The sequence below is a fragment of the Ictidomys tridecemlineatus genome, chromosome 1, assembly GCF_052094955.1.
Source record: "Ictidomys tridecemlineatus isolate mIctTri1 chromosome 1, mIctTri1.hap1, whole genome shotgun sequence".
Classification (NCBI taxonomy): Eukaryota; Metazoa; Chordata; class Mammalia; order Rodentia; family Sciuridae; genus Ictidomys; species Ictidomys tridecemlineatus.
Genome location: NC_135477.1, coordinates 121,271,734 through 121,298,979, shown reverse-complemented (window position 1 = coordinate 121,298,979; position 27,246 = coordinate 121,271,734). Strand labels below are relative to the sequence as shown.

The window sequence follows — 27,246 nt, the reverse complement described above, 5'->3', positions numbered from 1 at the left end:
CTCTAGTAGATGAATGGGTGAAGAAAATGTGGTACATATACACAATGGAATATTACTCAGCATTAAAATAGAATAAAATCATGGCATTTACAAGTAAATGGATGGAGTTGGAGAATATTGTGCTAAGTGAAGTAAGCCAATCCAAAAAAACCAAATGCCAAATGTTTTCGCTGATATGTGGATGCTGATCCATAATGGGGATGGGGTGGGGAGCATGGGAAGAATGGAGGAACTTTAGATAGAGCAAGGGGAGGGAGGGAAAGGGAGTGGGCATGGTGGTAAGAAAGATGGTGGAATGAGATGGACATAATTACGCTAAGTACATGTATGAAGACATGAATGGTGAGACTCTACTTTGTGTACAACCAGAGACATGAAAAATTGTACTGTATATATGTACTATGAATTGAAATGCATTCTGATATCATGTATAACAAATTAGAATAAATAAATAAATTTTTAAAATATTAGAAAAGAAAAAAATTTAATTCATAACACACCAGTATGCATGTAGCATAACTGTACTTTTCCCAATACTTAAATGAATTCTTAATGGTAGAAGACAGGTGATAGGAAGATACATTTAATCTTATGTACATTAATAATTAACTGTCTGGCTCAGGCTGTCATTAACCTTAGGAAGATATGTTTTAAAAGCTTTGGTGGAGATTCAGAATGTACTACTTTCTTATGAGAAGAAGTCAAGTGTAATTTTTTCTATTGCATAACATTTTCCAATTATCAACAGAACAGGAATGGGAAAGCTACATTTCTTATTCATTTTTTAGGCATCTGTATTACTACTAGGTACTGAGAATAGAGACAATCTGATTTTGTTGGACTTGATAAAAAAGTATTTTAGTATTATTTCCATAATAGCCCCAAATGTGGTTAGATAGAAGGGACTGAAGAAAACTATTTCTGAGTAAAAAAAAAAAAATTGTAACATTCAATACTACAAAGCAGATCCAGTAGAGAGGTTAAAATCATTCACACAATCATTTATAGATGGAATAAGCCAATATTAGAAACTGAGAGCATAAAGAGATGTTTCTGGGATGATAGAAACTATACAGCAGAGTATATAGATGGGAGAAATAAGGACAGTTCTAATGTCTCACTTCAGAACAATGGGGAAATAGGCACTTTTCACTGTGTTAGTTCAGCAGAGTTGTAAAGTACAAAAATGGTTAGGAGCAAAACCCCAAATTCTCTACATTATTGTTCCAACTGGTTAAGATGTTCCCAGACAAAATAATATGACAAATACCGTTAGAATGAATAGAATACAACATTGTACTTCTGCTCTACCCTACTTTTAAAAATGATGGCTTTAGATATCAGAAAAACCATCTTCAAATAATTAAACCATTGATTAAACCATTTAAAGTAGGAAATATATTCCTTCACACCACTAACAGGCCTCAGCCCTTTAATTATCAACCCTCTATCTTCAGCCTTCCTTTTTTGATCTAGATAAAGCACCCCTCCCTGGATTTTTTTCCCCTGCATCTCCTACTGTTTCTTTCCGATTCAATATGGAATTCAGACTTCATAATGTATTCCACAAGATTTTGACCTTATCCCTCTCCTCACCACACATACACTTTATGCATTGTTTATCGTTTTATCAATACTCTAGCTCCAAGGATCATGTTTACGTAAATGACTCAAAATCTATCTTAGAATCCAGCTTCTCTGAACAAATTCAACTATTATCTATCTCCACTTAGTGATATTTCTAAACTAAACTCATCCTTTCCATGAATCTTGATAGACTGTTATTTTACAGTAACTCCCACATTTAGTAACTAAACCCTATCGATTCTCTCCTTTATATCATAGTCAATTCCTTTCCCCTAGCCTCAGTTTAAACCTCCCAAGTGTCTAGATATTTTAGCAGTAGTTCATTTCCCTTTCTCCAATCTGTTCTTATTCCATGGATACTAACCAACATTGCTATAATAATGTTTTTTCAAATGTTATTCTTATAATAGAATGTCTGCACCTTAAAATTTTTCCATTTTGTCAATATTTTTTCTGCATATTGATTCTTAGAGGCAATTTTTTTGAAAAAATTATCATGTTAAAAAATAATAAACCCATTAAAATTTTTATTGACACAGGACAAAATATAGCTAATTTGGGAAAACACCTTTGTAATATTTCATCTAATAATATATCATGCTACCACATTTATGCAAGATTTTAAATATTTTTCAACAAAATTTCATACTTTTCACATTTCTCATTAAAATTATTCTTAAATATCTTGTTTATTGTTTTTCTGAATGAGAACTTTTTGCCATTTTATTTTTTACCACTGACAAATAGAAAAACTACAATTACTTGTATGCACATCATCTACCCAGGTACTTTTATATGATTTGATGCAAGATAATTTAAATTTTCGAATCAACTTACTTTGATTTCTTATATATATGATTTTCCACTCTTAGGGAACATAGATATTAATGTAAATAATTTTACTTTACATTTTACATGGTATTTTTAAAATACAGAAACAATCCAAATTATAATAGCTTACGTAACTATACATAGTCATTTAAACTAGCTTGACAAATGTTTTATAACAACTTAAGGCCTTAAATTAAAAACAGATGAAAATGTACTCTCCAAAATTTTACTCCATTTTATAAATATAAATTAATTTTATAATAAAATACCATATACTTATAATTGATTACAGCTAGTTTTAAAACATGCATAGAAAACATTTTTTAAAAGAGCTGTAGAAATACATAATTGTGACTATACTTGGCCATTAGGATTACAATTTCTTCTCTTTTTTCTGAAATGCCTGTGATGTCCATTTAATGCAAAAGTTGTTTTTAGATTTTTTTTCATTCTTAATGGCTCTTCGTATTCTTAAGATAAATTCTAAAATCCTAAGCAATTCATTGAACAATCTTCTATGCCTGATTCTCATTTACTTATCAACCCTGAAGTTCTACCTTGCTTTTTTTTTAGTTGCCTGTTTTTTTTGTCCACTTTTTTTTATTAGTTGCTCAAGACAATACAATGATCTTGACATATCATATATTTGATTAAAATGGGGTATGAATTCTTATTTTTCCACATGTACAGATTGCAGCATCATATTGGTTATACAGCCACGTTTCTAACTTGCTTTTACATGTATAGCATGTTTTGACTAAATCAAATGATTTTAATTTCTATGCTTTCTCATTCCTCCAGACCTTTATTTATAGTTACTACTGTGGCTAAAATTCTCATCCTCCACTCTACCCTCCCCGCTTGCTTCCCAGATCAACCATTAATATTCTGCTAAAGGGATATCCTACTTGGGAAAATTTCCCTGCCTGCCCCTGCTTTCCAACAGACAACATACTTCATCAATATTCATTAATATTCATCAATATGGGGTATGAACTCCCCTCTCAGCTATCTAGGTGGAGTGAACTTGTTTCCATCGTGGTTTTAATCTAACTGATTATAATTGATGGTTTACTTATGTATTATTAAATATATTTTAATAATGTTGATTATTTCTTACTTCTCTCTATACTTTGAATATTTTGTGCTCAAAAAATGTGTTATCAGTGGAATGGGTAGAATAGAGGTATTGGGAAATGGTTTTATGTCAAGTAAAGCTACAAATATCACCTTCAATAAAGACAGTTTATGCAAATGTTTTAAGTGAAAGCATTTGCTCTCCAGTTCAATTCCTAAATATTTCATAGTAGATCTTACTTATGAATCATTTCCCCCAAATCCCTCTAATCTAGAGATAGATTATCTAATCTAGAGATAGATAGATAGAGATTTCTATCTCTAATCTAGAGACAGAAATCCCTCTAAAAAGGTTTGGGTAAAATAAAGGCATTCTTTAAAAAAATAAATGTAATTTAAATATTTTAAGCCATATTAAACAAACATTTAATACGCCAATCTCCCAGAACCAAATGCAGAATATCCTCTCTGATATGAGGATGCTGACTCACAATGGGGGGGGGATGGAGGAAATAGGGGGAAAGGAGTCGGTATGGAAATGAGAAAGACAGTAGAATGAATGGGACATAATTTTCCTATGTTCATGTATGAATGCATGACCAGCATAACTTCCCATCATATACAACCATAAGAATGGGAAGTTATACTCCATGTATGTATGATATGACAAAATACATTCTGCTGTATAACTAAAAAGAATAAATTTTAAAAAGTAATTGAAAAAAGGCATTTCAATATGACTTAGTTGCTAGTCTGCTAGTGATAACACTGAATTACAGGGAATATCAAATAATGGCAACCTAAATTATTCACAGCAGCCATCCTACTGAAAATATCTAAGTATTATGGATGAAACATTAAGATAATTATCTTAAAAGGCCCTGGAGATCTGACAAGATAATGGGGGACTGCTGGGACAAATTCTGGAGGAAACCAGAATATTGAGCTTGATTTTTGTTCAGAAATTCTATGTAAACATAAACTTAGATATAAAATCAGATAAATATGGAGTAAGGAAGACAGAAATTAAGAACCAGGATATATTTAAAATGGGGACCTTTACAGGATCTTCAAACTACATTAGGGACTGAAGATTGTAGCTCAGTAGCAGAGTACTTGCCTAGCATGTGTGAAGTCACAGATTTGAGGTGCTACAAGCAAGCAAACAAACTACTTTAGTCTGAAATTCGAAAGGACTAAATTCTCCAGCTAATGGTATATAAAAACAAAGCTCATCTATTTACCACCTCAGAGAACTGCTGAGGAGTTTGAATTGGCAATAGAAGGTAAACAGGAAAGGAAAAAAAAATCCCATTAACAATTAAGTACTGAACATCCTACATATTTTCAGCTGTAAATATATAGTCTAAATAGCTGGACCCTCAAGTCTTGAATTTGATTTAAAGTGCATTACAAGCAATATATTCAGTTACTGGAAGAAGTAAATAAAAATTTATCCTGAAGGAAAGACCTCATGATATCCTGACAAATATTTTCAGGATAATGACCATGACGAGTCAAAGAAAACCTGGCACACAGAAAATATGGAGCTGCAAACAAGAACCAGCTGAAAGAATACACAGCAGAAATATACTTGCAGTCTTCAGACTTTGGAATTGTAAGATGGAGATTTAATATAGTTAAATAAATAAAAGGCAAGGTTAAAATAATTTCAAGAAACAGAAAACAATAAAAAAATCCTAGCAGGTTTGAATAATAATAATTACAATTTTCTAAACGAAAAACATAATAACAAAATTTAAAACTTGCTAGTGACGTAGGTCAGTGCTAGAGTGCTTGCCAAGCATATGAGGGGCCCTGGCTTGAATCCCCAGCACCAAAAATAGTTTTTTAAAACTGAAAGGGTGTTTTTAACAACATACTGGTGTTTTTAACACACAAGAGTTTAAAATTAGTAAAATTGAAAAAAACATAATAAACTATTAATAAAACAGCACAATAACCACAGTGGAACCCAGAAGATAAGGAGGAGATAACTTTAATGTAGCAAAAAAGGAAATAAATGACAACCTAAAATTCAATACTCAGGGAAAAAGTATCATTTCAAAAATGACAAGAAAAAAGTCATTCTCGGGTCTGGGGTTGTGGCTCAGTGGTAGAGCACTTGCCTGGCATGTGTGAGGCACTGGGTTTGATTCTCAGCACCACATAAAAAATAATAAATGAATAAAATAAAGAAATTGTGTCCATCCACAACTAAAAATATTTTTTTAAAAAATTCACTGTTGACCATTCAAGCAAAGAAAACCATAGTAGTTCATCACCAGCAGAAGTAGAAATGAATAATAAATAATGCCAAAAGTTTTAATTTAGCAGGAAGATACTACAAATTTAAATTTAGTTACACACCTAAATAAAAAGGTTCACAACTTATAAAGCAAAAAAAAATAGAATCCAAGAAGAATTAAACAATTCATAATTCATAGCAATATACTTTAATATAATTTTCTCAGTAACTGATAAAAAAATTAAAAAGCACACAATATTTGAACAATACTACTAATAAAATTGACTTAATGGCTGCATAGAACAATACAACAAGCTATTTCAGAATACTATCTTTTCATGAACATGTAGAACATTTACAAAGATTGAACACTCAGACCCTGAAAATATTATACAATGGGAATGAAGGATATACAGCTACATACAATAATATGAGTATGTTTCACTAATAATAATGTTTTTCAACACACACATGTATACACACTTGTTAATACTGTTATTCCAGATTTTTTATTCTTATGATTTTTCTTTTGTCTCCTTGTATGTTAAAATTTCACATTCTAATTATGGATTTCTCTACTTCTTATTGGAGGCCAGCCATCTTTACTTAATGTAATTAAAGAGGATAATATTGCATTGAAATTTATGACTAGTTTATCTTCCTAATGGATTGACCCTTTTATCATCATATAATAACCCTATCTATATACATAAGACTTAAAGTCTACTATAACTGACATAGTAGCTATATTATTTCTTTTTGATGTGTTCACATGTTATCTCTTCCCATCTTTTTAATTTTTACTTTGTTTTGTCTTTGAAATAAAGGTGTGTCTCTAGCAAGTGACATATAAGTGTTTAATTTCTAACTGGTCTATCTCTGTTAACTTGAGGGTTTAGTCTATAATTACTAGCATACAAAAATTTAAATCTGTCATTTGTTTTTATTTGTCCCATATGTTTAAATTGTCCTTTTCTCATTTTTGCCTTCTTTTGCATTAAATAACTTTTATCCTACTCTCTCCCCATGATTAGCTTATTTGTTAAATATTCTTTTAATATTTTAAGAGGATTACTCTAGAGACTACAACATACATCCTTGACTTTAAAGTCTAAATAGTTTCTAGTTCTAGTGCTTCCAGGAAAATGAAATGACGTTATAGCATTTTAATTCTGTTGATCTTGACTCATATTTTTATTACTATTATCATATATTTCAGTTCTTATTACATTTTTATTCTAGTATGCAAAATTGCCTTTTGAATCTTTCAAAACCTGCTTTTATACTTGCAGTACATTTCAAGCACTCAGTAGTCATATATGGCTAGTGTCTGCTTTATTGAACAGTTCAGCTGAGGGCACACAAAGAATTGCCAAATCATAATTTTATATCATTTCTTGTCAATTTTATTTCTTTTAATGCTTTCAAATTCTTGCTCACAGACTATCACTGACCCAGTGATTTTTCACTCATTAGATGTAAATAGTGTTTTTGTTTTAATCAGTGAATATTCACCTCATCTTCTTTCTTACTTAAAATATTTCTATAATTCGACCTGGGAATATTTTCCATATACCTACAGAAATCACGTTCTATTTCTTTTGGTACAGATCTGCTTGGGATACTCTACCTAAGCTTTGGTTAATTTGAAAATATTTTTCTTTACCTTCCTTTTTGAAGGCTATTTCATTGGGTATATAATTCTAGGTTTGGGCTGGGGATGTGGCTCAAGCGGGTTCGATCCTCAACACTACATACAAAACAAAGATGTTGTATCAGCCGAAAAACTAAAAAATAAATATTAAAAACTCTCTCTCTCTCTCTCTCTCTCTCTCTCTCTCTGTCTCTCTCTGTCTCTGTCTCTCTCTGTTTCTCTGTCTCTGTCTCTCTCTCTCTCTCTCTCTCTCTCTCTCTGTCTCTCTGTCTCTCTCTCTCTCTCTTTAAAAAAATAAAAAATAAAATAAAATTCTAAGTATACTGATACTTTCCTTCAGCTCTTTGAAGGTCATTCCAGTATTTTCTGGCTTTTATTTTTTTCTTGACATATCAATTGTCATCTTTGTTACTGTTCATTTAAACGTAATATGTCTTTTATTTGCTAGTTGTCAAAAGATAGCTCATTCCAAACATATATAAACGCTGAGAAAAATAGTAAATAAAATAAATGGAAGATTATTCCTTGTAAATGAATTGGATGTCTCAATATTGTCAATATGTCAAAAAAACCCATATTTTTGTAGTCTCAATAAAATCCAATTAAAATATTGTCAACATACCCCATACTTTCTATAGATCCAATGTCATACCAATTAAATTCAAATCAGGAGTCTTGGTAGAAACTAACAAACTGATTCCATAATTTATATAGAAATGCAAAGGGCCCAAAATAGCTAAGCTAATCTCAGAGACAAAAAAAATACCACTTACATAATTGCATATCAACACAAATTTAAAGCTACTATATTTAACACAGAATGAATAGACAAATAGACTAAAATAAGAGATCAAGAATAGCCAAAGCAATCTTAGTAAGAAAAGCGAAGCAAGAGGCATCACAGTACCAGAACTTAAACTATACTACAGAGCAACAGCAACTAAAACAGCATGGTATTGGCTCCAAAATGACATGTAGAACAATGGTACAGAATAGAAGACACAGAGACCAACCTATATAAATACAGTTATCTCATACTAGACAAAGGTGCCAAAAACATACATTTGAGAAAGAATAGCCTCTTCAACAAATGATGCTGGGGAAACTGGAAATCCAAATGCAACAAAATGAAATTAAACCTCTATCTCTCGCCATGCACAAAATTCAACTCAAAGTGAATTAAGGACCTAGGAATTAGACCAGAAATCCTGCACCTAACAGAAGAAAACCTAGGCCCAAATCTTCATCATATCAGATTAGGCCCTGACTTCCTTAAAAAGACTCCAAAAGCACAAGAAATAAAATCAAGAATCAGGGGCTGGGATTGTGGCTCAGTGGTACAGTGCTTGCCTAGCACATGCGAGGAACTGGGTTCCATCCTCAACACCACATAAAAACAAATAAGTAAAATAAAGGTATTGTGTCCAACTACAACTAAAAAAAATCAATAAATGGGATAGATTCAAACTAAAAAGCTTCTTCTCAGCAAAAGAACCATTGAGGTGAAGAAAAAGCCTCCAATATGGGAGCAAATTTTTACCACATGCACAGTACTAATCTCCATATAAAGAACTAAAAAAAAAAAAACTTAATCCAAAAAAAAAACAAACAAACAACCCAATCAATAAATGGGCTAAGGAACTGAACAGACACTTCTCAGAAGAAGATATACAAGCAATCATCACATATATGAAAAATGTTCAAAATCTTTAGTAATTAGAGGAATGAAAATTAAAATACTCTAAGATTTTATCTCACCCCAGTCAGAATGGCAGTTATTAAGAATACAAGCAATAATAAGTGTTGGAGAGGATGTGTGGGAAAAGGTACATTCATACATTGTTGGTGGGACTGCAAATTGGTGCAACCACTCTGGAAAGCAGTGTTGAAATTCCTTAGAAAACTTGGAATGGGACTATCATTTGATCCAGCTATCCTACTCCTCCATCTATACCCAAAGGACTTAAAATCAGCATTCTATAGTGACACAGCTACACCAATGTTTATAGTAGCTGAATTCCCAATAGCTAAACTGTGGAACCAACCTAGATGCCCATCAATAGGTGAATGAATAAAGAAACCATGGTTTCTTTACACAATGGAATATTACTCAGCATTAAAAGAGAATAAAATTATGGCATTTGCAGGTAAATGGAGAGAGTTGGAGAATATCATGCTAAGTGAAGTAAGCCAATCCCAAAAAACTAAAAGCCAAACGTTGTCTCTGATTAATGGATGCTGATCCATTATGGGGGCCGGGCATGAGAAAAATGGAGAAACTTTGGATTGAGCAAGGGGGAGGTTGGGGAGGGGTTAATGGGTCTAGAAGAAGATGGTGGAATGAGATGGACCTCATTACCCTAGGTAAATGTATGACTGCATGAATGGTGCATCTCTACACCATGTACAACCAGAGAATTGAAATGTTGCATTTCATTTGCATATGATGAATTGAAATACATTCTGCTGTCATGTACAACTAAGTAGAACAAATTTTAAAAAGAGAAATAAAAGAATAGACAAATAGACTAATGAAATAAGATAGAGTCCAGAAACAGAATAAATGTTCATATATATATATATATATATATATATATATGTGTGTGTGTGTGTGTGTGTATACATAAATAAGTATATATATATATATAAAATTTATGACAAAGTGAGCACTGTAGAGTACATAGTGAGAAAAGGATGGTCTTTTGTTAAATATTGTGTATATATAGAAAATCCTACTGGATTTACATAAACAAACAAAAACAAATCTTGACTCCTACTTTATATTGTACTCAAAAATAGTATCAGGTATTCAAGATCTAAATTTCAAGTTAAAAAAAGAAAGTTTCTGGAACTACATTATTAGCCAGAGGTGGCTATTTTAATTTAAGCTTAATTAAAATTAATAACATTAGCCATTGATCCCTCAGTTTCATTAGACACATTTCCAATGCCCAGTAGCCACAGGTCTACCTGCAGATACAGAAAATTTTTTACATGTCAGCAAGTTCTATCAGACAGCAACAATCTAGAAGAAAACAGGAAATATGTCTTCATGATCTTGAAATAGGCTACATTTTCTTTAAAAGGATAGAAAGAATACTAAGTAAAAAGAAATATATCAATGAATTGAATATCATTAAAATAGGAAATTTCTGTTAATCAACACTATTAAGAAGCAAGGTATATTTCTATATAATACTTATAGAGTAATCTTGAACTTATATATTATTGATTCTTTTTAACATTAGGATTCATTTTGACATAATTGAGTTTATATCTTCAACTAAAAAAAATCAAAGTAGAGAAGAATGAGTATTGTATGGAACAACAGATGTTAGACTAAATATATCTTGTTTTATGAACTTATTTTGGAACCATGGAAATATTTCACATAATAATAAAATAAAGTTAAATTTAAAAAGCAAGGCCTAAATTTGAAAGCAACTTGAACTGAATGAGCCTAATTATTATATCTAAATTGATGGTTTATACACGAGAGGAACTATTTCAAGAGATTTTAAAATTCAGTAATTTGATTGTATCTGTCTACTGCGGTATACCTTACAAAAAGAAAGAATGACAAAAAATATTAAAACATTACAGTAGTCATGTAGTTAGAGTAGTGCTGGCATTATTTTCTAAGTCCATCATTTAAGCAGTATGGAATAACAAATGAGATGAAAAGTGAGATTTTGCAGATGGGAGAATGGATACAAATGTAATACTGATTAATTAAGTAAAAACCTCAAAAAGCTGAACTTGAGTGGGGTTCTGTTTAGATTAACTGCTGAGTCTTTCTCATGTGTGGGTCTTGTTTTAAACTTTTTATTCTGAAATAATTATAGATTCACACAAAGTTACGAAAGTAATACAGAGAGGTCCCAAGTGTTTATCACTCAGTTTTTTTGATGATGACATCCTTTGATGATGACATTTTACATTACTCTTGGTAGTTTTTAGAGGACTTCATTGCTTTTTGATTTGACAAGATGTCCAAATCACCTTGTATATTTCCTGTGCCAGACCTGGAATCAGCCATTCTCCAAGGGTCCTTAAATTATTTTTAGTGTGAGATGATTTTTAGAAATACGATTTGAATAATATGTATGCTTATTGTTATAGAATATCAGTATCTCTAGGTATTTTCTGTTATTAAATTAAGGGATATTAATTTTTTAAAAGATGTAATACATCACAAGTTAGATGAGTATGGAATGGCTGTTTCCAAGTTTGGGACAGGAAATATACAAGTTGACTTGGACATCTTGTCATATCAGAAAGCAATGAAGTGTTCTAAAAACTATCAAGAGTAGTATAAAAAAGACTCAGGATGTCATCACTGACGAAACTGGATGAGGAACACTTGGGACCTCTCTGTATTACTTTTGTAACTTTGTGTGAATCTATAATTATTTCAGAATAAAAGGTTCAAAACAAGACCCATACAGAGAGAGACTCAGCAGTTAATCTAAACAGAACCCCACTTAGTAAAGTTAGCATAATTTGAGTAATAAGATTAATAAATGCAATGTATTGAGACCTATCAAATAAGTTTAAGTCTAAGAAACTGTGACAGGTGAAAAATTCATTGGTCCTTTTTGTAGGAAAGTAAAGAATCAATTGATTACTTTCAAAACCATAAAATGAAGGGAAAGAAGTATTTATCTTGCCTTCCCTATGTGAACTATATTTCAGGTTAATCAAAAAGTTGAGAAGAAGTTTATTCCCTTGACAGAAATTTTATCATTAATAAAGAAAGAAGGAATAATAAAATTAGAACAGTGATTCTCAAAGTGTGATCTGTAGATCCTTTGGGTGTCTACATCAGTTCCAATTTATGTTCAAAATAATGCTAAAACACTATTTGCCTTTTTAACTGTCTTTACATTTGCACTGATGATGTAAAGGCATTGATGGTTAAAACTGGGCATGATAGATGGAGTCAAGACAGTAGCTCCAAGCTGTGTAGTAATCATTGTACTCATTTGCAGTAAGAAAAATAGCAATCTTGTCATGTCAAAAAGCAATTTTGATGAAGCATTGGATATTATTAATTTTTATACTGATAAATCTCAACAATTAGGTACACATCTTTTAAATATTTTGTGTGAGGAAATGGAAATAGGAAGTATGCCAAAAATACTTCTGTTGCATCCTTAAGAATGATGGTTGCCTCAAAGAAAAGCACTCGGTGATTGTTTTGAGTTGTGGGATGAACAAAGCACTTTTTTTTTTTTAATGGAACACTATTTTTACTGACAAGAAAGACTGACAAACTACAGGTATTTATATGTGAATATTCATCACTTCTTGGCCTTTTGGCTAATATCAAGTGTAAATAAGAATATTTGACAAATATTCTCTCAAAAATGAATGGAATGGGCCTGTCATTACAAGGGGAATAATTGACAATATTTATTGTAGATAATAAATTCAAGATTTTGAATGTGAATTAGACTTTTGGAAAACTTGTGTCCACCACTGTGAGCTTCCAGAATCCTAATACTAAGATTTTCAGGTGAGATCAGTGGTAGAATGAACAAATGTGTGGGCTTTTTAAAAAATATTGTATAGTAAAATGTATCTGCATATAGAAGGTCTGAATATCTCAGTGAACCAATATTTCCAAATGACCAATAAACCTGACTTGAAAAATTATATAATGCAAGGGAGGGGTGAATGGAATTAACATTTTAGTAGTCACTGATGCAAACTGTTTGGTACTTAATTACCATTCAATAAAAAATCTAGAACTAATAAATGAGATACTAATCAATCATACCACCATAATGATGACAATTAAAGATGCTGATGACACTAAGTATTAAAAGCATGTGTAATAACTGAAAATCTCAAATGCTGCTAGTGGGAGAAAAAAAATGGTACAACTAATTTGGTAGCTATTAAACTGAGCATACAAATACTTTATAATCAAGAAACTCCTACTACCAATTATATATCCAACAAAAATGTAAATATATGTGTACCAAAAGACATGAAAAAAATGTTTACATCAGAATTGCTTACAATAAAAACAAACTTGAAAAAAACTCCATCAACAGAAAAAGGATAAATAACTTATGGTGGATTTGTGCAATAAAACCATACAGAAATTTAACAGATGAATTTTTGCTACACATACCAGCCCAGATAAGTGACACAAATATACTACTGAGTGAAAAAAGTCCCAACATGAAAACAGAAGCACAGTATATGATCATATATGATTAATCCGATTATATTATATATGACTACAATATACTACATGTTGAAACCCATGATGATGGTTACATTTTAGAAGGGATGTCTAGGGTACTAGTAATGCTCAATTTCTTTACCTCTGTTGTAGTTACATGATTGTGTTAGCTTTGGATTCTTCAGTAAGCTGTGTGCTTACAATGTATGAACTTTTATGTATGTTACATCTCACTTAAAATTTTTAAATAAGATTAGCATGAGGCAGCTAATGCCATTGCTAGTGGAAAATTTACAGCTTTAAATCCATACATTACAAATGACAAAAGCCTATAATCAGTAAGCTGAACTAGAAAGTAGAAGACAAATGGCATACTGAATATGAACAAGAAAGAGCAGAGATTAATAAAATAGAAGCAAATGTATAAAAAAGAGAACCCCAGAAACCAAACATTACCTTGGAAAGACTAATATAATTAATGAACTATTTCAAGTCCAGTCGTGAAAACTGAGAGGTAATAATACCAGGATTGAAAAGAAGACTCTCACTACAGACCCTGCAGGTATGATAAAGATCACAAAGGACATACACACTTTATGCCAAGATTTTTGAAAGTTTAGATGAAATTGCCTAAGGATTTCAGATTCTCTGGTCAGCGATGGTGAAACTTTAATGGCTTATAAGCCATTTTCAAACTATTATCTTCCTGAAACAGAAATTTTGAAATTTTACCTATTCTTCCATTCACAGATGGGCAACTACTCTCTTCAGTAATGGACTGAAATTTCCAATAATTTTTTTCTTTATAAAACATATTTCTTGAACTAAATTTCCAAAAATGAAACATGGAAAGTAAAAATATGAATACTTCTATTATTAATAAATTTAATTTCATGATTTAAATTTTCCCACACTTAAAACTTAAGTCACAGAGAGCTTCACTAGTAAATTCCACCAGATAGTCAAGAAAACCATATCACCAATATTAACAAACATAGGCAGAGAATAGGAATAAAAATAGAAAGAGAAAAATTTTAACTTGTTCAATATAGCCAACATAACCTTAATACCAAACCCTAATAAGAAAAGAAAATGATAAACCATTCTAAACTGATAAACATAGATGCAAAACCCCACAAAATATCTTAGCTGGTTGTTTTTATTTGTTGCGAACACCATTTTTATTCTAATCAAAACAACTGTAGCCTCTGCTTAAGATTAAGATCCATAGGACTGAAAATTGGTGCAGCCAATATGGAAAGCAGTATGGAGATTCCTTGGAAAACTGGGAATGGAACCACCATTTGACCCAGCTAACTCACTCCTCGTTCTATACCCATAGGACTTAAAAACAGAATACTACAGGATCACAGCCACATCAATGTTTATAGCAGCACAATTTACAATAGCTAAACTGTGGAACAAACTACATGCCCTTCAGTAGATGAATGGATAAAGAAAATGTGGTATATATACACAATGGAATATTATTCAGCATTAGAAGAGAATAAAAACATAGCATTTACAGGTAAATGGATGAAGCTGGAGAACATAATGCTAAGTGAAATTAGCCAATCCCCAAAAACCAAATGCAGAATAATTTCTCTGATTTAAGGATGTTGACCTGTACTATGCTAGGAGTGGGGGGAGGATTAAATGAACTCTAGATAGAGAAAAGGGGAAAAAGGAAGGGAGGGGGCACAGGGGTAGGAAAGATGGTGGAATGCAGTGGTCATCATTACCCTAAGTACATGTAAGAAGACATGAAGGATGTGACTACTTTGTGTACAACCAGCAATATGAAAAATTGTGCTCTATATGTGTAATATGAATTGTAATGCATTCTTCTGTCATATATAACAAAAATAAAAAATAAGATCCATATGTGCCTGGATTAAAAGAGTACATTTTAGATTTTATCATTTGAGTTCCACTATGAAAACAGAATACATGTACATGGCAACCATATGGCTCTAGAAATAGCCAAGAATACTTGGGATGCAATAGAATAAAAGGCCTTTTTCTTTCTCTGCAACACAGAGTAGAATCTGCTCCTAGATTCTAAAACAAGTTCCAAATGAATATATAATGGCCTTCTGCATTTATAGCTTGAGGAGGAAATAGATGAAAGATGAAAAAGATATGTTTTATAAACAAAGACACAGAGAGCTTCACTAGTAAATTCTACCAGATAAAGTTAAGAAAACCAAATCACCAATATTAACAAATTTGGGCAGGGAATAGAAATAAAAATAGAAAGAAAAAAATTTTAACTTGTTCAATACAGCCAACATAACCCTTGATACTAAACCTTAATAAGAAAAGAAAATGATAAACCAATCTAAACTGGTAAGCATAGATGCAAAACCCCACCAAGATATCTTAATCGGTTGTTTTTATCTTTTTCATATCTTTTTTATTTGTTTATATCTCAAACTATTCCCTTAGCTCATTGATTAAAACTAAGAATGAAAGAAGTGGTCACCTTGATTGTTTTGCTTTATTTTTAAAGAATGATTCTTACCAACAAATTTCTTTCACTCTATAATACTTTAGTCAGAATCCTGGGCTGTGCTCCATATTTGAGTTCTGCCAAATGTCAATATATTCATATGAGATGCATTTGAGCAATGAAAAAACCTTCTAGCAATTTATTCCACCTTCCTCCCAACCCAACTAAATGTATTTAGTCTCTGGAATATTATTGTTTTCCTCTAACAGCTAATATTAAAGACAACAAAAATCAATAGGTCACTAATATTGTCAGACATGTTGTCAATATTTTGCCACTCATGTTTTCCAAGTATAGATTTTTCCTTTTGTCCACTCAAGTTATAATGCTATTTTTCATTCTTCAGTATGAATTTGAAGTTCTCTATTATACAACAAACACTGGTATACTATTTAAATAACTTTTTAAACCTCCATATATTTTATATGCTGTGCAAGCTTTCTTACAGTATTCCTAAGTTTTTTTAAGTGTGATTATCAGCCTCAAAGTCAAAATAGATATAAGAAAAGATTTCACTAACCTATGGGAAAGTTTACTTGTGGATATATGTTTAAAAAAAACTTGAATGCCAAAAATATTCTATCACTTTTAACAAATGATACTGCAGAGCAGAACTCTCCTATATCCAATAGGCCCTAGAAAAAAAGGAACTGGTTTAATTCAAGAAGAACAATACACTAATATGACTTTGGTATGTTCAAACTATAACTTTCATGTGGAATATTGAGGTACTTACTATCTTAGTTACCAAACTGAAAAAATTAAATTGCTCATCAAGACTCTTTTTTTTTTTAGTTGTCAATGGACCTTTATTTTATTTACTTATATGTGGTACTGAGAATCGAATCCAGGGTCTCACACATGCTAGGCAAGTGCTCTACCACTGAGCTATAACCCCAACCCAAGACTCTTAACAAAAAAAAAGATACATATTGTCTATTTGTTGCACAATCATCAGTGGATCGATTTTGTTTATGTCTTTTAAATATTATTAGTAGGAGAGACACAATAAAAACCATGTTTTTAAATTTCCTAAACCGACAACTTTTAGTATTTTATACTTACTATATTAATGTACACTGTAAACAAAATGAGAGATGAGCTTAAAATTTGAACAAAGTATGAACACATGTATCAAAATGACTATGACTTAGGTACACATAATCTTTAAATTTCATGATTTTCAAAGAAACTTTGTTTAATAAAATTCAAGCAATAAATATTTTTAGAATTCTGTTGATATTAAGACATTCCATGAATACTACAACAAGCATTCTTTGCTAAAGAATCGAGACTGGGTCAATATGCTATTGAGTAGGAAGAAGTAAATAATAAATGCCTGTGTGAACTACAGAACTTCAGCTGTACATAAGTTGTTTATTCATGTTCTTAAAATCATTATTTATATGGAAATATCCAGACTTCCAAAAATTATTAGCAAACCAATGGACTATCAAAAAGTGAAATATCAACAATGATGAGAAAGGATTGCTGAACTAGATAATGGGATGGCATAATATTCCTGCACTTATGAGAAGCCTATCTCTGATTTTTTATTACACATATCAGTTTTTAAATGTGTAATGAATAAATAAAATACACAACAGGGTTTTATTCTGCCATAAAAGAAGAAGAAAATTGTGTCATTTGCAGAAAAAATGGAAAGAAATGGAGAGCATCATGTTAAGTAAAATAAGTCAAACTCAGAAAGACAAATGTCATACATTTTTTTCTCACATATAGAAGCTAGAGAGAAAAAAATGGGTCTCATGAAAATAGAAGGGAGACCATTAGGATAGAGTAAGGGGATCTGGAAGGAGAGGAGATAAGGAGGGAAAAGGGAGTTAATGGGTAGTGAGGTCAATCAAATTATCTTATGTGCATGTGCCACAGTAAAACCCTTCTACTCTATATAATTAATATGCACCAATAAAACTAAAAAGCTTTTTAAATGTGGAGAAGATTTTAAATGTGGTGAAGATTACTGTTACTTGATATATTTTCAAGTATCTAATTATCCTTCTAACTTCCAGGTTCATTGGTCTTCCTATAATTTATATATATTTCCTTCCTATAGTAAAAAACGTGTTTCTCAAATAATTCCTGATTCCCAAACTTCAAAGCCATTACTAATGTTCTCAACTCTGTAACAGAAAACAATAAAATAAAAGGAATAAATGGTTAATTTTCTTGATGGAAAAGTATTCATATACTAATAGCTTTGATATTTCATGTTTATATTGGGGGGACCCATTTTCTCCCTCAAAATTAACTGAGATTCTGTAAGTAGCACTCACTGCAAATGTCACAATGAAACAACATGTGACCCCATTGATCCCTTTGTCACTGACATCTATAGACTGGACTTTTGCTTTGTCCCAGAATATAACACTGAGCTAGCTCTTGGACCAGAAAATCACTCTGCTATTTGTTTGATTAGTACATGTGCTGAGGAAGAAAATAATCACTGAAACAACATAATTTGAAAGTGACCATCAAACTGTTAACTATATATACACAGGAAAAGTAGAAAAGTGAAACTTTCCCCTAGATGTTGAACAGTATTATCATTCAATTCACAAATTTGCATATTTATTTATTAACTCCTTCAGCAAGCATTTACCAGACATATCTTACAGATTGGGTTCTTATGTGATAATATTAAGTTTACAAAAATATGCTGGATGTGAATCTATTTTATTTCCAGTTAGCATCATTATTTGTGAGAGAATAACTCATAACCCACTTTCCCTTTCCCCCTTATAGCCTAAAAGAGCAAAATAAGGAACGCTTCATTTTTTCCTTTCCTTATCTCTGTATACCTCTCTCTATATATCCATAATTTCTATGAGAAAGGTCAGAAAGTAATAGTGTAGAATTCCTAGGAAAAAAAGGTATTTTCCTGACTCCATTCAAAAAAATTTTGAAATGCCAAGAGCCACTATGAATAAACTATAGTATTTGAATCATTTATCTTTGATTAGATACATTAATCTTAAATATGGCACTTACCTATTTGTTAAGTATATTTGGCTTCTAAAATAATAAGAAAATTAAATCCAAGTTTAATGGACTTTGAATAGTAAGTTCACCCTTGAACATACAAATGCTTCTGACACAAAAATTAGTCATTTTTCTTCTTTGTAAAATATATTTAAAAATATGCAAAATAAAAGGTTAAGTCCTATACCCAATATTATTTTCTTCTTTATATGAGTACAAATAGATGTTCTGAGACATGCTTATAATTTCTATGTAATGACAAAATACTGTTGTGGAGCCATTAGCTATATTCTGAGTGCCTTTCTCAATGGAGAATATTTTGCCAAAATGATATTCATGAAAAGTGTAAGCTACAGAATAGGCCACATTTTTTTTTTAAAGAGAGAGTGAGAGAGAGAGAGAGAGAGAGAGAGAGAGAGAGAGAGAGAGAGAATTTTTAATATTTATTTTTTAGTTCTTGGCGGACACAACATCTTTGTTGGTATGTGGTGCTTAGGATCGAACCCGGGCCGCACGCATGCCAGGCGAGCGCGCTACCGCTTGAGCCACATCCCCAGCCCAATAGGCCACATTTTATCAAATGGTATACCATTCAAGATACAAATCAAATGCTATCTCTATCACAAAGCCACTTCTGTTTCCCTCCCTATCCAGCTGTTCTCTCATGCTTTCTCTCTCTTTTCTTGGAATACCCACCGCAATTCATTTTTACATCTCTTGTGGGTATTGTGACCTTTTAATAATGCATTGTAATGGTCTGGATAAATGTCTTCTCTTCTATGATAGTTTGCTTTAGTATACAAAGATTTTAAATATTTTTTATTCTTCATTATAGGTACCAGAGTGTCTTGCACATATGTTTCTCAAGAAATGCTCTGGTGCTTCATTTTTTTGTTGTTGATGATTTAGACCTCTATATTACTTCTATTATTTTAATAGCTTTTAATGTTTTACCCTTGTTTCTCAAAACTAAACCATAATCTCCTTGAGGCTTATGATAATCTTCTAAACACTTTTATATTCCCAGAATTCTTGGCACAGGGTATGCTAAAAAGTATTCCATTTAATTGATTAAATTTTATCAAAGATTCATCTAAAAAACATTTCAGAATATAGCTAGCGGCCATCTCCCAGTCAGAAGAATCAAATCCCATAAAATTTGCTTACCATGACATTGACATTTGTATGATCCCCTTTCCTATTCCGAATCTGAATACAGGAGATTGGCAAATTCAGTCTTACCCCAGTGGCTAGATTTCTCAGGTCAGCAGCATTATGTTCCCCATGCAACAGCAAACTGTTATGATTAGAACCAAGTCCCAGAGAGGCCCGATAGAGATATGTCTGAGTTAGTCTCTCTACTGTAGTGACATCTACTGTGGCTGATGTCATATAATGATTAGAAGCCATCTTCCTTCTATACCTCAGATCCTCTGAAGAGTGACAGCAGCTCTGAGAGCAATAACCTGGGCTCTGGCTCAACTTAATACACATGAAGAAAAGTAAGCACCCCAGAAACAGAAAGGAAACGCAGGCCAGGGCAATTACTAAGTACAAGTTCCGGGTAGAAAGTTGCCCTCCTGGTTCCCAGACATCTTCAAATTCTGGAAGGACTTGAGGCACAGAATTGCTCAATAGTACACCCAGAATGACAGACGAGGAAAGTGGGGGGTCTCCATGGTCCTGAACCACTACCACCACCCTCTGCTTAACTGCATCAGTGGAAAGAACTAAGCGTGCAGTTCGGAGCTCTCCCATATTGGCTGAAATTCTGAAAAGGCTAGAGTCAGAAGCCTGAGAGATATGGTAGGACAGCCAGGCATTGGAACCACTGTCTGCATCCTCTGCTACCACTTTTGTGATCAAGTGTCCTATTCTGGCAGAGCGGGGCACAGCTTCCACTGGGATAGAGCCATTTCTGGGCAAGGGAAACAAGATGACTGGAGCATTATCATTCCTATCTACCACAAACAAGTTTATGGTCACTGTTGAACTTCTGGGTGGAATGCCACTATCACGGCCTTCCACTTGGAAGTGAAATCCCCTGAGTTTCTCAAAGTCAAAGGAAGTTTTGGCAGTGATATCCCCACTGGATGGTTCCACTGCCACCAAGCTAGAGGCTGGCATCCCTTCAGAATTAAGAGTATCCAACAGTTCATAAAAGACAAGGCCATTCTTCCCCTGGTCTGGGTCCTGGGCAAACACACGGCCTAAAGAGGCCCCAAGGCCATTGTTTTCAGCCACAAAAATTTCTTGTTGTGGTTGAGGAAATCTTGGTGTATTGTCATTTACATCAGCAATTGACACAGTGAGGGTCCTTTGGGTGCTGAGTGGGGGTGAGCCACCATCTGAGGCAGTGATCAGGACCTGGTATTCACTTATCTGTTCGTGGTCGAGAGGCCCATCAGTCAGGAGGCTGTAGTAATTGTCAAAGGAAGCCTTCAGCTGAAAAGGGCCTCTGCTGGACATGCTACAAATGACTCTACCATTGGGACCAAGGTCCTCGTCCTTTACACTAAGTAGAGCAACCACTGTGCCAGGGGCAGCATCCTCAGGTACTGAATTGGAGATAGTCATGAAGTCCACCTCCGGGACATGATCATTCACATCAGTCACCTCCACCAGCAGTTTGGCAGTGCTCACTAAACCGAAGGCACCTTCGTCCCTTGCCTCAATGTATGCCTCCAACAGCGTTTCTGGTGCACCTAGTGAAGCAGCTACCTGAACCTCCCCACTTTTAGGATGTACGTGAAAGATATGTCGCAGCTCTGCTCGAGTGCTATTGCTTAAGGAATACCAGACTTCACCATTAGAGCCTTCATCTGGATCCGAGGCCCGAACTTGGAACAACACCGTCCCATTTGGTGCAGTCTCTGGAACCTTGGTACGGTATACAGAGCGTTCAAATACAGGTGCGTTGTCGTTAGTGTCCACCACGATGATGGTGACTTGTGCGTCTGCGGAGCGCACAGGTAACCCACCATCCTGAGCTGTGAGGACCAGCAGATGGGTGGCAAGCTGCTCACGATCCAGAGCTTTCTCCAACACCAACTCTGGGTATTCGCTGCCGTCGACTCGCGACCCCATGTCCAGGCGAAAGTGCTGATTGGGGCTTAGGCTGTAACTGAGCATCCCGTTGCTTCCCTCATCGGCATCTTGGGCATTAGGGAGAGTAAAGCGGGCTCCAGGTGTCAGGAACTCCGGGATGTGCAACTGCACATCGCCGGCAGGAAAATGAGGTGAGTTGTCATTGGTATCCAGGACGTGAACACGCATCTTGTGCAGCTCCAGAGGGTCCTCAAACATTAGTTCACAGGTCAAGACGCAGGAAGCTTTGGTCCCGCAGAGCCGCTCGCGGTCCGCCGGCTCTCGGACCACCACGTTACCGCTGCCCAGGTCCACTCCAAAGTAGGGCTCGTGGTGGTGGGAGAGGATGCGAAAGTTCCTTAAGGACAGAGCGGACGCCGGCAGCTTCAAGTCCGCAGCGACATTGCCTATCGCCACGCCCCGCTGGGTCTCCTCCAATACCGAGTACTCCAACTGTTTGGCGGCAGCGCCGCAGGAGACCCACAAACATAGAACCACCACCATCCAACCCATCATTCTCCCCTTTGGCGTCCACGCTCCACCAGCGGTGACCTGGGACCATGCTCCGGACTCCCGGAGACCATAAGTCACCGTGAGGAGCAAGTTCTGTGGGCCGACGCGAACTAGAAGTGCAGCGACCGCCGGCCCACGTTCGGCCTCTGGAATACGGGAATTACCCGGCGCTGGCCGGCTGGGAGCTCTGTTTGCTAAACTGGAGGCTTTGCAGCCGTCTGGGAAAGAGGATCCGGCCGGGTGCGGAGGAGCGCAGCGCCGCCTAGGGGAGCAGAGGCGAGTACACTTGCCAGGGCCGGAGAGGAGCCGTCTTCAGTCTCGGCGGGGTGGGATCTCGCCCCTGGCTCTGGCTGCAGGCGCACGGTGGGACGAGGAATCCGTTCCGAGAAACTAGTCTCACCTTTAAGGGCGTTTCCTAAGACGACGCCCTGACACTGCCCCAGTCATAACCTCTTCCAGAAGACAGCTGGTAAGTGGGACTGAACCCGGTTGGACTCCTCCACGCCAAGTCGACCGTCTAGCCCCGTCCCTGTGCCCCACTGACCCCCTGTATTGCCCGCTGTAAGTGCAGAACTCCGCGCAGAACCGCGGGGCGGAGGCGGTGAGAGGCGGAACCGTGAACGTGACCGACCACGCCTTTTAAGCTTAAGGAAACAGGAACCCGGGAACCCAGTGCTGTGATGCGTTGGGTGCTGTTCCCAGGCTCCTCGCGGAGGGTTGAAGTCCCTCCCTCACCCTCTTAAGACTCCGGAGCCGCCCAGAGTTCAAAGTAGGCGACCAGGAGGGCACTTTGGGGAACAGTATCCACTTCAAACTTCCCCCAGACTTAGGCTTTTGAGGCAGCAAAGCCAGCGCAAGGCTTACGATTTTATATGGGGTTTTTGTTTGTTTGTTTGTTGTTTTTTCTTGCTTTCTGCCAGACCTCAGTTTCTCGTTTCCTAAGAAGCCCTACTGGGAGTACAGACAGCTGTAGACGCTCAGAGTAACCGAGGAGGTCATAAACCAGTAAAAATACCCAAGACCAGAAACTTAAAAATTCACAACTTGTCCCCAAACAAGTTGTGAGAATATGTGGAGGGGAAAGAAAGTACTGAGATAGTCTCCACATTGCGACCAGGAAACTACCTTCTGTAAATTCATTCTCTGTGAATATTTTTAAAAACAGCAATGAGGCAGTAGATGCCAATACCTTCTCCAACTTCGCTTTCAATTCAATTCCAGCTTCTGCATGGAAATCGCGACGGTGAGAAACATCTCTGAACCACAACACCTCAGAATTCCGCCTGCCACCTAAACCCAGTTTCTGAGAGACAGGCGAGCTGAAATGACTGAATTCCTCACTCAAATCCTCTTTTAAATATAGTTGCAGAGTTCAAAGCCCCAAGAATCAAAATTTGAAAGGCAAAAACTGAAAACTGATCAAAGAACTAAAGCTCCCAGAACATTTTCTGGTTAAAAATTGCCTAAAAGCATTGATAATTAATGTAGCTGAGTGATGGCACATGTAGGTTAATTATAATTTCTCTCAATTTTTTTGTTTATGTTTGAATATTTGTGTAATATTTTTAAATTGCTGATTTAAATTGTGGGGAGGGTGACAACTCCAGAACTCTCTTTTTAAGATCAAAAGTGGAACTCTCTCACTGAAAAGTGGAGTTCAGTGTTCCACTGAGAACCATTTACCTCCCCTGTACATCACAGATCCATTCCCTATTTCTTCCAGGGAACTATATATAGGATGTAACATAAGGCAGTGTAAATAGTAAGTGCACCCTGACTAGTTTGCCTTTGTGAATTAAGGAACTAAGTCTCAGACAAAATTTAAACAAGAAACTTGTCTGCCCATTAGGTTCAGCCACAAGAGTAGAGACAATTAGCAAACTTTACTAGGATATGAAATAGTCCACAAAAATTGAATTTATTCTTAAACAAATTTCAAAAACAAAACAAATTATTGGCTTCAGTGTCAAAGATTAGGATTTGTATTTCCTTGTCTTCATTTACTGCTACTAGTCAAGCTAACTGCTTTGGGATTAAAAGTTATTCTTTCCACTAGTAGCATATGAAATACATTTGGAGAGATGGCATTTGACTTTTGGAAAAACCTCTTAATTTTAGACCTATAGTGAAGCCTCTTACACCAGGTTTAAGAATACTAAACTATATCTAGGTGGACAGTATGTGTAGGCAAAAATTAAGGTATGACGAAAAGGAAATACTCATACAGAGAACCACTATGGAAATTTACCACAAAAATCCTTCACACATTCCTCAGATTTCTAGCTTTCCTTGTTCCTATAGTTTCCTTGTTCCTATAGTTCCATTTAAACTGCCACTAACATCTATTTTCAAGGCATTTAATCGGTGTCAAGAATAACAGAATAGCACCTGCCTGGTGAAATCTATTCCACGATATGCCTCCCTGACTCCAGGTATAACATTTCATTCTTATTCAAATAAACAGGGATTTGTAAAAAAAAAAAAAAAAAAAAAAAAAAAAACAATATTCAGGAGAAAGGATACCCCCATGAAGACGACTAGAGAATATTACTTTTTGGACAGGATGACCAGATGAACATTAAAATCCTTAATCAACAAAATGTCTCTTTAGCAGAAACTTTCAATGTTAATATTTCAACCTTTCATTGCTAATATTTCATTTTGTCATTTTATGGAATTTTCCAGATTCTTCTAATTCAGGTATTTCCAAGATTTTACATAAGTGCATTTATAATTTTAAGTGGAAAGTATGTAAATTATCATCTTTTTAGGTTTTTTAAATTTGCTGATAGACCTTTATTTATTTATACATTGTGTTGAGAATTGAACCCAGTGCCTCACACATGCCAGGCAAGTGCACTACTACTGAGCCCCAGCCCCAGCCTGCAAATCATAATCTTAATTTCTGCTTAAGCTCTGTTGACCAAACTATTATTATAAAGCCCTTCCATTAAACTTGCCTTCAGCTATACATTCAGAAGATTAGTACTATTGCATGCATTCTTATTAAAGATCTCAAAGCCAAAGAAGAAAATATTGAATCTGATACCCACTTAAGCACTTGTCAGTAAAAGGATACTTGTACTTTAAACAAAATTTTCTTAGTGCTTTAGATTGTTCCCTAGAAATATATTAGGTACTATGGAAACTAATCAACAAATAAGACATCATCATCATCACATTAAACAGACTTTAATCCTGTATGATAGTTTAACCAAGTGCCCAAAGCAAGTCTAATAGAGTGGGAGTTCTTTGAAGATAGAGATCTGTGTCATTTAATTTTGTTTCTCAAGTTTCTAAAGTAGCTAAAGCACTCTTGATATAAAACATCCTCTTTAGTCTTTTCTTTTTTTTTATCTTAGACTCTTTACCAATAACAAATCACTACAGAATTTCTTTGCCAAGTTTTTATTCTAAGGAACTAATTGTTCTCTATGTCATACATACCTTCTAAAGTGTCTTGGACCTTTCTTTGTAAATTTACACTCTAATTAACTCTATGTTATGTTTACTTGTTAATTTTATTAATGATGTACCAATAAGTACATGTTTAAAGACACAAATGGTGTGACTCTACTTTGTGTACAACCAGAGAAATGAAAAATTGTGCTTCATTTGTGTACTATGAATCAAAATGCATTCTGCTGTCATGTATAAATAATTATAAGAAATTAAAAAAATAAAGTCAGATTTGACCAAAAAAAAAACCTTTCTATAAAAATATTTTCCATCTTCAAATAGTGACCCTCAGAACTTAAGTCATATTTCAGGTAGGTCAATCAGCTCCAAGAAAAAGATGTCTTGTCCTTTCATTCTAAATACTGTATATGTGATAAGAGTCCAAGACTGCAGTCTGACTATCAGGGCAAACCACTGCCAATGCCTATTTGCTGAGTTGTCACAGGCTAAAGACAAAAGTAGATTTATATTACTGGAAGTAAAAATCTGAAGTTTATTTGTATTTCAAAATTTTTTCCCTTGAATGGTCCCTTTGGGTATTTTTTCCTTTTCCACATATTTTGTCTCTTTAAGGACATTTATTAGGAGTAAGTTGGATTTCTTTTTTTTCTGTGTTTCAAATCTATGCTTTTCTCTCTAATTCTGCTAAACTATTTGTCATTTCCCATTTATTTTTCTCAAATTTCTCAAGTATTTCTTCTTGCTCTGGACTACATGCTAGGCAGAACCTGTTCACCTTTTTTTACTGCTTCTAATATGTCCTTAATTTCTGTGATGACTTTATATTTCTCTTCCATTTATGTCATGAATTGTTCCAGCTCACTTTTCATGACTTTTGTGGCTTTTCATTTTGTCATTGAAACTCTGGAACTCTGTTTTGAGTTCTAGATTCTCTGAGGCCATTGAAAAATTAAGTTTTTCAAACAGAGCTGAAGAAAATATTGAACACCATATATTCAGAGGTGAATATACAAAATAGATAAGGAACTCAAACAACTCAATGATAAGAAAACAACACATTTGAAATGAATAAAGGATTAGAAGACAGTCCAAGATACCAATTTCTTATTTATAGGCAA

The 27,246-nt window shown here is 34.5% G+C and overlaps 1 protein-coding gene and 1 long non-coding RNA gene across 15 annotated transcripts in view; one reads left to right on the top strand and one right to left on the bottom strand.

Moving 5' to 3' along the window:
• The window catches only part of LOC101957334 (protocadherin alpha-C2), a 213,351-nt gene that overhangs the window by 54,999 nt on the left and 131,106 nt on the right, over nucleotides 1-27,246 (bottom strand). Inside the window, exon 1 of one of the 14 annotated variants that reach the window (XM_078046511.1) lies at nucleotides 20,276-23,380. The exons of 12 other annotated variants lie outside the window; for them this stretch is intronic. In XM_078046511.1, the coding sequence (XP_077902637.1) occupies nucleotides 20,276-22,711 (2,436 nt within the window). In that variant the 5' untranslated portion in view covers nucleotides 22,712-23,380. Of the gene's footprint in view, nucleotides 1-20,275; nucleotides 23,381-27,246 lie in introns of those variants that run through there. One more of the 14 variants, XM_078046555.1, reaches the window with a different exon arrangement.
• LOC110598041 (uncharacterized) lies at nucleotides 22,248-25,212 on the top strand. Its single transcript, XR_002483830.3, has 2 exons — nucleotides 22,248-23,177; nucleotides 23,930-25,212. It is a non-coding gene; the product is annotated as an uncharacterized LOC110598041 (long non-coding RNA).